Source organism: Canis aureus, chromosome 19 (genome assembly GCF_053574225.1).
Source record: "Canis aureus isolate CA01 chromosome 19, VMU_Caureus_v.1.0, whole genome shotgun sequence".
NCBI lineage: Eukaryota > Metazoa > Chordata > Mammalia > Carnivora > Canidae > Canis > Canis aureus.
The window spans coordinates 50,333,667-50,346,727 of NC_135629.1; the positions used below are offsets into that span (position 1 = coordinate 50,333,667).

The 13,061-nt window shown below is 57.1% G+C and overlaps 1 protein-coding gene across 19 annotated transcripts in view; it reads right to left on the reverse strand.

Annotated features, from left to right (window-relative positions):
• The window catches only part of NFIX (nuclear factor I X), a 99,464-nt gene that overhangs the window by 19,715 nt on the left and 66,688 nt on the right, over window positions 1-13,061 (reverse strand). For 18 of the 19 annotated variants that reach the window (XM_077859726.1, XM_077859731.1, XM_077859727.1 and 15 more), the window contains 4 exons: window positions 5,080-5,142; window positions 4,646-4,720; window positions 4,162-4,282; window positions 2,829-2,965 (listed from right to left, as the gene is read on the reverse strand). In XM_077859726.1, coding sequence (XP_077715852.1) covers window positions 2,829-2,965; window positions 4,162-4,282; window positions 4,646-4,720; window positions 5,080-5,142 — 396 coding nt within the window. Of the gene's footprint in view, window positions 1-2,828; window positions 2,966-4,161; window positions 4,283-4,645; window positions 4,721-5,079; window positions 5,143-13,061 lie in introns of those variants that run through there. The other variant, XR_013358098.1, reaches the window with a different exon arrangement.

Consider the following 13,061-nt stretch of genomic DNA (forward strand, 5'->3'; position numbering starts at 1 on the left):
GCAAGAGCAAGGGAAGGTGGGAAGCCAGCAGCTAGCTCCTTCTCTCCTCGGCCCCCTCACGGCTACCCCTGCCCCCACACACACCCCTTTCCTGTCTCCTTTGCCCCATTCCGACTCTGTTTCTCCGGCCTGGTATGCTGACTGGCCAGCTACGGGTGCTCTGATCAGAGAGGAACATGAAACCCTTGGGTGTGCTGGGTAGGAGATGAGCAAGGAAGGGGGCCCATCTTGCTCCCTGATGAGCAGATTAGGACCTCATAGGAACTCACATGGCACAGGATGAAACGGTGGGACGCAGGGGCAGGAGGGTGGGGAAGGTGTGTAGGAGAACTGGGGAGCCAGCTTCAGAATGAGGGAGGACCCGGAGGAGGGATGGGCTGGGGTCTGCTCTGTGGGGCCCTGGACTAGGGGAAGCTCTGGTAGAGAGAATCCACTGGTCCTCGGGAGGGACTGAAGGGGTAATCCAACACCAGACAAGAAAGTAGAGAAGGGGCTGGAGGACCTGGATGGGTACTCGGGACAGAGCTGGACAGGAAAGGACTCCCCTGTCAGGGGATCCAGAGGTTGGGCAGCTGAAGAATGGGTCATTTGGGAGCTTTGCCCTGCTCCTGGTGCCAGAAATGGGGTGGCATTCAGTGGGAGACAGGATGCACAGAGAATACCCCACTGGAGCTCTGCCAACTAAGGCCATCTTTGTGCCCCATGGGCATGATATCTAAATGATGCTATGACACAGCAAGACCCTTGGGCGAGGTCCTCCAGGGGAGCTTGTCTCCTGTCCTGCGCTGAGCCTGGAGGCTGTGCCCAGGCTGGGAGGGGTAAGATGGAGTGGAGCAGATCAGCAGAGCTGCCATCTTTGAGGCATAGAATCCGTTTGAGTGGGGGGTAGGGGGGCTACAGTCTTAACCGCAGAGAGAAGAGGTGGGGGAAGGGCGAACTCTCAGCTGCCAGCAGAGGTGTTATCTGGCAGCAGCTGTGTGCCACCTGATAGCTGGCACGGTGAGGGGGTGGGGAGCACCCCCACCAGCTGTGCACAGCTGTCCCCATGGCCGCACAGCGCCTCCCCAGCTGTTCCCTGTCCTGCAGCTGGGCTGCTTAATTGGCGATTTGTCGCAGCACAGGGAAACAACGCCGTGGGGGGGGGGGGGATACAGAGGAAAAGAGGGAAAAGCAAGGGAGCTAGGGGTGCTGCACGAGGGTATTGGGGGCCGTGCATGGCAGGACAGCTGGAAGTAGCAGAAATGGCAGGCACCAAAGCAGACAGTAGAGAAAAAAGAGTGGGAGCCAAGGAAGGAACAGGTCCTTGGGCATCAGGTCTGGGCAGAGCCGCAGGAGACAGCTAGGGATGTGGCTCTCAAGGCACTTGAGTCCTTCAGGGGCAGTCGCTTGACTGAGGCCCTGGTTGGGGAAGCTTCAGGACCTTTTCAACCTCTTCTCTCTCTCCCAGGGAAGTATCTGGGCTGTGTTGACCCCGGTCCCTGCTTGCCACAAGGAAACACTGGGAAAGGCACCCAAAGACTTTCAGGATAGCTGTCCCACAGAGGTGAGCTTCACTCCTGGTCTGGAACCCACTCCCTCAGCCCCAGGTCTGGAGATGAGCCCTCCTCCTCTCTACCGCCCCTCCTCCCAGGGAGCTGAGAGAGGGGAGCCTGTGCAGCCTATGTCTGGGCAGCAGGAAAGCAGGAGTACTTCCCCACCCTTCTGCCTTGCTTTTCCCCCAGCCCCTGTCCAGGACCATCCACCTAGCCCATCTCTGTAGAAGTGCATCTGGAAAACACCAGGGAAAGCAACATTGGGTCAAGCCTTCCTCTTCTTGCTTCAGGGGCGAAGCCCCTGTCCCCAGGCCTGACCAGAGCAGACATGCCCCGCGTACAACCCCTCACCCCCCACAGGTCTGTACCCTGGGTCCAAGAAACTCACACCTCAAGAATACACACAGATTGTACCAGCAGTATGCCAGGCAGAAGTATTCTGCAGCCAGCCTCCTCGTACAGGTATATGTGCATGTGCACACACACACACACACACACACGAGTACACACACACGTACTCTCCCTCCTTTCCATCTGTGTTCTCTGGGTCTGCTCATGTCTCCAGCCAAGACTGGAAATGAAGGAGGGCGGGTTCACCAAGAAAGGGGTGGTTGGAGAGTATTGAGAGGACTGAGCAGGCTTCCCTTAGACCCTCGCCCTTCCTTAGCTTTCCTGCTTGATTTGAAAATGATTCTGGTCATTCTTTACTAGGCTCTGCTCCTCTCTGTGATCCTGGGCCCTTCAGATCAGTGGTTTCTAACTCAGGACGATTCTGTTCTCCTCTTCCCTATGCCAGGGGATATTCAGCAATGTCCAGAGATGTTTGGGTCATTATACTCTGGAGAGGAGAGGGGGCTTGCTACTAGTTGGTGGGTGGAGGCCACGGCTGCTACTCAATGCCCTACAGCGCATAGGATGACCCCACCACAGAGAATGATATGGCCCCAATGTCCATGGTGCCCAGGATTGAGGAACTGCTTTAAACCATGAGGACCACATTGCTGGGGCAACGTCTCCAGAGAAACAGCAAGAGAAGGAGACCAAGCAAGCTTGGTGCCAAGGGCCTTGGCTTTCCTTCCACCACACCCATGGGCTCTGCTGCCCACGTAGGGACAGCCCAGCTCCTTGTCTCTGCTCTCTCCTTCAGCCTGGTCTGCCCTCCTCTGGAAGATCAGGAGGCAAGAAGACAGGTAGTCTACCCATAGCAGGGGAACCAGAAGAAGCTTGTTAGGTAAGCTGAGGGGGATGAAGAGGCTCTGGCTGCCCTGCTCTGGGTTGGTTCTACAGCACCCATACCTGCATCCACATCGTTGGGCCACCCACTGGACTGGCTGCTGCCAGCTGCTGGGGAGCGGCCTGTACCAGGATAGAAGACATCATCGACAGGGCTCTCCATCTCGCTGTCATCGATGGACTTGGGGCGCTTGGTGGTGCTGGGGAAGAGGAGAGGGATCAGGCAGGCCAAGGGAAGACTGAGGTATAGGTACTCGAACTGAGGGAGCCTACACTGATGACCCATCATGTGGGGAGCAGGGTCCTGATGACAGCAGCACTTCCAGGCACTCACTACGTGCCTACCCCTGAGACTAGACTGGTCCCGGGGTCCCTCGGGGCCCAGCCCTCCTGCTCCTCCTTCTTGAGCCCCTTCTCAGTCTGTGATACCCTCATCGACTGCCCATGTCAAAGAGAAGGAAAAGCCTCTTCAACTGCTTCCCTGGCCCCACCTTCTACTTCCCATCAGGCTCTAGGGCCAGGGCAAGTCGAAAGGCATTTGCCTGGGACAAAAACCCCAAGGGAGCTACAAAACTCAGACATCAAGGTACTATGTTATTTTATATTAAAATAGTATTGATGTGAAGCTATTAGAGTATTAGAGTGCAATATTTTAACAAATCAAAATGAATGCCAAAAACCTCAAAATGAACCAAATGTTCAAGTTCTTTTAAAAAAAAAAAAAAAAAAAAGCACAGGATTCCTTCCTGCCCTGAACAAATGGCTCTGACAAGGCCTGAATGTGTCCACCTCCCAAACACCTCTCAACTCTATCCCTCCCTCTCAGGCTGCTGCCCCACCCAACTGAGGTCCTCCTCTACTCTAGCCTGCTGGGAGGGCCTCTACCTGGCTGTCAGTCCTGCCCACACATGCTGCTGCCAGGGGCACTTTCTGGAACACATATCCCTAGCATCTCCTACTTAAAACCCTTCCATGGGTTTTAATTCTAAACACCTTCCGCTGGCCTCCAAAGCCCTCTTTGGGGGTCCCACCAGGATGTCTTTCCTCGGCTGGGATGGAGGCTTCTGTACTTGGAGCATCCACCCCATGCCTGTACCAGCAGCCCCTTCCTCCCCACCTTACACCTGGGCTCAAATGTCTCTTCCCCAAGAGAAAGGCCTTCTCAGATCTCCACTGGGAGTGCCTTCCAGGCAGAGCTGTGCCTTGTTCAGGTTTACGTCCCCAGTACCAAAAGCTCAGCGATGTCTGGTAGCATGGTGGGCCCTGGCTGCTCTGGAGCCAACACCTTCAACAAGCGGTGACCTTTGAAGGCACCCAGGCCTTGGAGGTATAGCTGTCTACAGCACTTGAGATGGCCTGGGTGGGGATAGGGGGGCGGGCAGACTGCTGGGCTCACCTGGTGGAAGGAGGGGAGGTGATGGACCGCCGCCCCAGGGTCACCTGGTTTATGTTGTAGTAGCTGGGACTCTCCAGGTCTGCCAGTGAGAAGTTGGGCCCTGATGCTGTCGCAACAGGAGCTGGGAAAAGGGAGAAGGTGATAAGGTTTGAGGTGTGGAAGGCCCAGTGGAGCCTGTTTTGTTGTCATGAACACCTTAACCCCAGAAGCCTCTTCCTAGCTGGGGGGAGGGGCGGGTCTTTGGAAAACAGCCCTTGGTTGTGATTTTTTTTCCTCCAAAGCAGTAGAGATTAGAGATTGGGCTCTCTGGGCACCTCTGCTCCACTAAGCCCAGTACCAATGGACAGAGTGTCCCAGGAAACCTTGCCTGCCCCTTTGCCAAGACCCCACCAGCAGGGGGCCGGCCACATGGGGTCTGAGTGCCACCTCCTTATACCCCCAATCTGCTGAGCTCAACCCTGGCTAGAAGAAAGAACTCACTTACTCTGTGATACTCTCACCAGCTCCGTCACATTCCAGACCCCGGAAGTCACAAAACAGTCCTGGAAACTTAAGTGCCCTGAGGAGTGGAAAGGACAAGTGAGTGAGTCAGGCAAGGTTAGGAGGGGCTGCCTGCCTGTTTCCCCAAAGCTCTCCCCACTCCTGCTTTGACTCACCCCCTCCCAAACCTCTCGTTCCAGACACAGGCTGGCCCTCAGGGGCCCTCATGTCTATACAAAAGAGTGAGTATGCTTCAGGTAAGCCCCCACTCCTTGGGACATCAGCTTAAGTTCAGTTGAGGAATGGCTGAGCAAAGAGGAAGAAACAGGGAGAGGGGAGGCCAGGCTGGCCAGGGAGTAGGAGGGCAGAGGAGAGCGATGGGGAGCAGGGCAGGCCATAAGGCAAGGCAGGGGCCAGTGGGAGTTGGGGGGCACTGACCGTTGGGCAGTGGTTTGATGTCCGCATCTCCTTGCTGGTTTGAACTATCTGATTGTCCGGATTCTGCAGGAGACACAAAGGGGAGAATGGGTCAAGATGAAAGTGTTCCCCACCCACACCAGCCAAGCAGTTGCCCCTCAAGCCCTGTTAACACCTTTACAGCACCCTCTCCTCTGAGGTGAGCAGCCTAGGAGGACCCAAAGAGAGAAAGGAAGTACTATGGACACTGGAGCTAGATCATTCTCTGTGGTGGGATATCCTGGGCCCTGCTGGGTGTTTGGTGGCAGCCCTTGCCTCCATATGCTAGATTCCAGTAGCACCCCAGTGTGACAACCAATACTGTCTCCAGACACTGCCCACTGTGGCCCGGGAGCAAAGTCACCCTGGGGTGAGCAGCAGTGGTTGAGAATCAGGGCAAGGAGGATGCACAGGAGAGAAGCCAGTGACCACCTCTTTGCACAGCTGGGATGAACCCAAGTGTCCTCCATCCTCCACTCTGCTCAAGCTACCAGAGGAGCAGCCTTTCCTTCTCTCACTTCATTAATTACAGCCATTCCTGTCAGCCCGAAACACCCCCACCTCACCTTTATGCTTATAGGCAGTGCCTGGCAACACAGAGGGGGGAGGTTTGCCCTAACGCTGTCGCCCGCTCTGTGCCAGCCTGTCTGGGCTGTCTCATGCCCCAGTGCCACAGCTGCTCAGAGGGAGCCCCGAGACAAGGGCCCATTGTGCAGTGGGAGCTCACAGAGGGCCGGGGCAGGGTGGAGTGTGTGTGTGAATATTTTGCTGAGCTTGGGAAAGCCCCCCCACCCCCGCCCCCCTGGTCCTCAAAGCTTTGTGTGCCAGGGGCACAATGGGGACCTCCAGAATGCCTGCCCAGGCACGACAGCTGGCGAGAGGGTGGCAGAGGGGGGCCAGCGCAGGTTGTGGGGCAGGGGGAAGGCTAGGCATTTGATAAAGAATCAGCTGCTCACAAGGGGACAACATGGGGGTGGCATCAGAAAACCAGGCCCTGGTATTGGCCAAGGCTTTGCCCAACTCTTTGACCCTGCCTCCTGCGTCTCACCCACCATCCCAAGGTTAAGCCTAATGGCTGGAGAGTCCACCCCTCACTGGCTTCACAGCCAAGTTGTTCACACTGAGGAGTGACCAGCAAGGAAGTTCCTAAAGAACATAGGGCCCATGAGATGTGGGCCCAAGGGATTGCAGCAAGGTGCCCTGTGGCCACTTGAGCCCCTCAGGAGGGATGGAAGAGTAATGCACAAGGGGGGCCGGTAAGAACAGCATCCCTGGGAGCAAAGGCCCAGGCTTGGCTCAGGCCAAGTTCTTGGGAACCTGCCTCAATGTGACCAGCGGGAAAGGACAAGCTGCCTACAGGACAGTTTCAGTCCCCACTTCCCTCATTCTTTACTTTGCCCCCAAAATAATAAATCTTGTCACAAATCGAGAAAACAGAGGTTTACAAGGCAAGTGCTAATGACAGCCCCTCACTCCCGAAGTATGAGGTGCAGCCTGCCACACCTCCCTTTCTGCTCACCCCTGTGGTGTGTTTAGGGATACTGAATCCTACCCCAGGCCACCCCTTCACTGGTGGCACTCTCTGCTCTGGAGAGACCTATAGGACCTCCTCCCATGCTCCCAGGAGGGCAACCTCTGTGCCGGTGTCTTGTGGATAGGAACTTTGTATCGTCTTGCCCTGGCCTATTCCTGGCTATCTGGGTCTGATTCAACCCCAGGCTCCAGGAAGGAGCCGGTGAGGGGCAGAGGTGGTGGGTGGCCTGCTCTAGGACCTCTGCAGATCGCAGGTGCGCTGAGCCTGCTTCCTCTCTGCCGGCTGCCCTCTCCTCCATTCAAAATGTAGAAAGGGCAGAGCCGCAGGCCCAGCATGTGGAGCCCAGTGAGGGTGGCACATGCTCCAGGCTCTGCTGCCCCGGGGCTCCTGCAACTGACCCCACCCATCCTGGGACCAACGCAGTCCCCACCAGGCCTGCAGGTCTGGGTCAGTGCAGCTGGGGGAGCCACAAGAGTCCACCCAGGGGTGTGGTCCCAGGGCCCCCTGGAAACGGCCAGGTGGAGACAGAAAGCTGCGCGCATGCGCATATCCAGCCCAAGGACAGAAAGGCGCGAGAGAACCCGACAAAGAGATGGAGGTGGGCCAGCGACTACGGCAGAGACAAATGGGGCTCCAGGAGAGCGCGATAGACAGGAAATCCTTCTAAACCAGGACACTGTCCCGAAACGTTATTGCTGTTATTACTATTAGCTTGATGTAAAGGAGCAAGCGGGAGCGGGGATCCAGCGCGGGCGAGGCCCGCTGCCACGCGCCTCCAGGCGCTGCTGGCAGCCATCTTAGCCCTTGGCAGCCATCTTAGGCTGGCGGCCCAGCCAGCGTCCCCACAATGCCGCCCCCGCCGGCCCCGGCAGGCTCAGCCCAGCTCAGGACAAAAGGCAGAAACGCTGGAAATCTGGACCCAGGCTCCGAGGCTCAGGAGCCAGCCGGGCAGCAGGGCAGCTCAGCCAGGGCCCACCGTCCTGCCCTAGCGGCACCCCCTTGCCCTCGCGGCCAACACCCAGCAGAAGGCGAAGGGAGGGCTAAGGCGGGGGGCCTTGGGGACACCGTGGTCTGCGCACGGGCAGCTGAAGCCCCCACAGGCCAGACCCAGGCCCAAGGGCTCAACTCGGGTCGCTGCCGGAAGGGACAGTAAGGGCCATGATGGGGGCGGGCCCTTATCCACCCAGTGGGCTTAGGGGTGCGCCTTGGACAGACAGGGGACAGGGGGCTGGCAGGAACCCATACAGCAGCTGCTGGGCGATCAGGCCACTGGGCCCCGGTGGACAGGCTTCTAGGGACGGTGAGGGGACCACGCCTCCCTGCTCTCCCTCCCCTCCAGAGGTGGGGGCCAGCCGGCCAGCTTTCTTGGGCACTTCGGGGAGCCATGCCCTGAGGTCAGGGCCTACTCTATAGACAGCCCTCTGGGATCAGAAGCTGCACCACAGGCTGGCACAACAGGGAGCATAACACCCCAGCATCTTGACTCCTTTCCCTGCTGGGCTCCCTGGGGGAGGGGATAACCCCAGGCCTCAGGACAGACAGGGGGAAGGTCCCTTTATGACACCCCTCCCCACGCCCCGCCTCATGGCTGCTCAGCTTTTATCTGGCAGAATGGGGCTTATCAGAGCCACCAGCTGAACAAACATACAAATCCACGGTTAGTGAGAAAAAACCCTCTGCCTGAACTCTTTATCTCCTGTTCACAGGCCCCACGTACTGCCCCCTGCCAACAGCACAGGAGGAGACCTGACTGCTGCACAGCGGGGGCTCCTCTCTCCACTGCCCCCCTTTCTCCCCTCGCCTCCGACCCAGAACAGGGTGGCTCTCCCCTGGCAGTCCCTGCCGGGCGGGTTTGCATGAGTGAGCTGCTGCCACATGGGAGCCCCCCTCCAGTGTCTGCTTTCTCGCCAGGGATAATGGGCCAGCTGGTGGCCTATGGGCCAGTGGAGAGGCAGGGACAGTGTTGGCGAGCACAAGGCAGACAGGTGCCCAGCTCCATCTTTTATCCTCCCCCCTCCACACCTCCCCCCCCCCGCCCCATGCCCCCGAGGCTGTCACTCTGATTCCCCAGCCTGCCAGGGCCACATCCCCTAGAAGCCTCCCCAGCCTCAGCTCTCTTCAGTCTGGTTGCCAGAGCGGTGGGGATCCTAAGTGCACACCCTCAGTTCAGGGCTACCCTAAGGTCAGCAAAGCAACCCTAACACCCGTGCGGGTATCTCTAGCAACTACTGCTGCCTCCACACCCTAGAGACTGGGATGAGACAGAGCAGCAGAAGGCACCACTACCTCCCTTTGCTCTGACATAATTCAACCTTTCTCTCTATCCTGGCCCTGAGGACCAGAGAGCATCTCCCCTGGTTTTAGGGTTCTTTGCAGGAAGCCCATCAAATGTAGCCTCCTAAAAATAGCCCAGCCACTGTGTCTGATGACTGGGATTGATGCCCTGAGCAGACAGGCTTCAGGGTCCCTGAGCCTGGGCCAGGTTTGGGGATGCAGAGAATCTCAGAGCCCATAGTTCATTCTCCATGCTGCCAGGAGTTAGGCGGGCTCCGGTCACCCCCAGGAGCATGCTTTGCCGACTGCCCTCTGTGTGGGACCTGGGCTACTCATGTGATCCACATCTCCAAGGCAGAGGCCACTTGACAGTAAGGCCCTGACCACTATCGAGGCTTCCGGAAGGGAGCACTACAGAGGGCAGGTGATGGATCTGGACCCTGTCTCAGCACGGCTTCTGGGTCTAGGGCTACTCCCCATTCATCTGCACATGTGTCGTCAGTCTTCCCCCTGCATCAATGGTTTGTGGCCTTCTGCAGTACCCAGACCTGGGCCAAGCTCAGCCAACAGTTGGCAGTGTGGGCCCTTCTTCCTTAGGTCCCTCCAGATCCCCTGGAACAGTCACAAAGCCCTCCACCCCCGACTGCCTTTCTCAACCCTGCACCAGCTTCCACCTTGTCAGCCCTTGAAGCCCCCCCTACTTGCTTTATTGAGCCCTTCACCTTCCCCTTTGGAATCCCATTTCTGGTCTCATTTTTCTCTCCTGGCTCCACACTCCTCTCTCTCTGTCCTTCCTTCTTCACTTTCCCTTTCTCTTGCTCTCTTTCCTCTCCCGACCTTGCCTGTTTCTGTGTGTATGTGTGTCCATCCAGAAAGGCTCTGTCTCTTCATTGGAGCTCTGGAGGGGAAGCTCCAGCTGCCAGGAAGAGCCCAGTGTTGCACACAAACCCCAATTGACAGCATGTTATGTATATGTATATACATTTCCAGTCACAGCCGGGCAGATATTTATGGCTCCTGCTAGGTGAAGGAGGAATTCCTCCTTGCTGCAGGGAACCCGCTGCCTCGGCTCCCACCCGAAACAAACTCTCTCTGTGAAGGGGGCCGCATGTAACTTGCTGGCCAGCTGCCTCCACGCACATCGCTGACAGAGTGAGTTCTTAGGTGGCCAAGAGGGGTGGAAAGACCCAGCTCAGCCACACCCACACATGCATACACACGGCCAAGCACAAACACGCACACATGTGGACATACCACCAGCAATTTCCTGCCGTCCCATAGGGGTAGAAGGAGATGATGCATTCACAGCTGCAGTCCCACTGTATACAGCATGTTCAGCACTAAGCACTGGGCCAGAGAGGAACCCATCTCTAGGTTTGCAAGGACCACTGACTTCTGGGGACTGGAAGAGGACAGCCCCCAGGGTTCACAGTTTGCTTGCCCCTCCCCAGGCTCTCTCCAGGTCTGAGGTTCGAGAAGCAGGTGGGGGCATGCTCTGTTCTGGGGGTGCTGTCTTCTGAAAAGCTGATGCAGTTCAGGAGCTTATCCTGGCCCTCCCCAGTGTGGCACTTCCCTCCCCCTACCTGTCTCCCCCTTCTTCTGTGATTCCAGAGCTTCCAGGGCACTGGAAACCCAATCTCAAGGGGAGCCAGAGGCCTGGCCTGTGGCAATCAGAGCTGGAGAATGTAACTATTGTGCCTCTTGAAACCTAAGTCTGAGAATCTGAGACACCCTGAGGAGGGGAGCGGTGGACAGATGGGGGGCTAGGGAGACAGGTCACAGAGGGGTTCTCCTCATCTCTGCAAACAGGAGATTCGGGGACTGAGGAAGTCCTTGAGAGTACAGGGCAGCCAGAGGGCAAAGAGGGGAGGGGCTAGGACTTGGCCAAGCCCACAGGGCTTCTAGGATCTTTCCTTCCCTCTTTCCACTCTGCAGTCCACCCCCACAAGCCAGCCAGCTTGTGTGTGTGTGCATACAGACCCTGGAGCCATCCTGAAGTTTATCCCTCTTCTGTCCTCCCTAGAACCCCACATAGTGGGAAGCAGGAGCATGACCAGGAAGCACAGCCCTGAAGATTTGGGCAGGGGTGTGGCCAGGTGCACGATGGGCACACATGTCACCCCCACTTCATCTCTTCTTTCCTCATTCCCCCTCTACTCATGGATCTGAAAGGGCCTGAGTCGTTGACTTGAGTCACCTGTGCAGGGGAGGAAGGCTGCGTGCCAGGGAAAAGGAAGAGGCCCAGTCACACCTGCATAGCCTAGATCTCCTCTGGCTGTCCCTGAAGCCTGAGCTTATAAAGGACATGAAGGGAGGGTGAGGCAGGGACAACAGCTCAGGCCACAGGGAACATCTGGATGGGACATTCCACTCAGTCTTTGGCCCCCACAGCACTACCTTTTCCACCTCAACACATGCTGTCTCCCATCCTCCAGAAGCGAGGGCCAGATATGGCTGCCGCAAAGCTCACTACCCAGCAGCAAAACTGCAGGAAGGGAGAAGGAAAGAAAGTGGGCTCATCTGGCGCCCAGGAGACCAGCAGAATGGGCTCCAAAGGTCGGACTCGGGCAAACAGCCCTGCTGCCTCTAGGGTGCTCTCCTGGTGTGAGCTGCTCAGCATTCTCCACCCTGCACCTGATGGGAGAGCCTGCCTTAGCACTGCCCCTAGCCCAGGAAGAACTAGAGATGGGGACTGATCACTGAAGCCCAGAGGAACTGGGTGCCAAGTTGGTCATCCCCATGAGATGACAGACAGTGGCCAAAGAAAAAGGAGAGAGAAGGAGGGATGCATCCTGGTGCAGAGCATGACACCCAGCAGATGGATGGAAAAGCCCAGTCAGCCTGTTAGGGGCCCCTCCAAGCCCAGCCTAGCAGTTAAACAGTTAACTCCCAGCAGTTAAGCCCAGCAGCACTGGTGAGATGTGAGAGATGTGAGATGCTATGAGATTCAAGAGAGATGCAATGGACATGCAGGCTCCTCCAGGGTCTGCCCTTTGGGTGGGGGGGAGGGGGAATGATCTAGCACCCATCCCCAGCATCTCAGACATCAGTGATCCATGGCTGTCTGTGAACAAGCAGACCTGGGGCCTTGAAGTAGCACCATCTGGGATGTTCCAGAGATGCTCAGCGGGTAGGAAGTCCCATCAGAGCAGAATTCCCATCAGACAGGGACTAGAGGTGAAGCGGCCACTACTGAAGGAGGTAAGGGAGGGACCTCTGGGGAGATGGAGGAAGGCAGGAGCTCCCCACCTCAGGTCCTGGCCCACCTCTGCCTGGAGCCTGCCCTTGAGTCTAGCCAGGGAGATGTCCTTCGTCTGGATCCCATGTCCACTCTAAGGGGGATCTCAGCCAGGCACAGAGAGGGTGAAGGGGGCACACCAAGGGCAGTAGGGGATGGAGGTGGACAGCCAGCAAAGGACAGTGGAAAGGGGCTCCCCCTGAGTTTGCATCCGTGCTCCAGAACCTACCAGTCCAGTGACCTTGGTCAAGTTCTGAGCTGTTTCGTCTGCTGTAAAATGCAGATGCTACCTGCCACCTAGGGCTCTTGGTCAAGGAATAAATGAAAGAACAGGTATAAGGTGCTTAGCTTAGCCCAGGGCCCAACTCAAACATCAGCTGTTCTTCCACTAGGACCACCACTTCCCTTCACTTCTGTTAGCTGAAACTCCACTCCTTCTCCCACTGGGCTCAAAGGCTGCCTCAGTGAGGGAAGTTGGGGTAACCCTCAGCTCCCATCCCACAGGACCGTACACTCATAATGACACATTAAGTATGCCCAAATTATTATTTCTTGGTGTCTAGCCCCTGAGAACACAGCCAGGAAATCAAGGGGGGCTCTCCTCAGGGCCCGAACCATTACCATCTGCAAAGAGGGGTAGAGGTTTCTCTGGAAATAAAAGAGCAGGATGCCTTCTACAGTGTGTCCCTCTCCAAAGTCAGTAGCCACAGTAAATGGCCTCAGGATGGCCACCACATTGGAAATGGTGGGGGAGAGGCAATGAAAGGGAAGCCCAGAGGATGGGTAAGGCCAATAGGGAAGGGGGGAGAAAATGATTTTCCCCAGGATTCTAAGGGCACTGGGCCTTAGGCCCTGACTGTCCTAGCCTAGCCCTAAAGATATAGAGAGCTGAGGACACCAGAAGCATAGGTGCTTCCC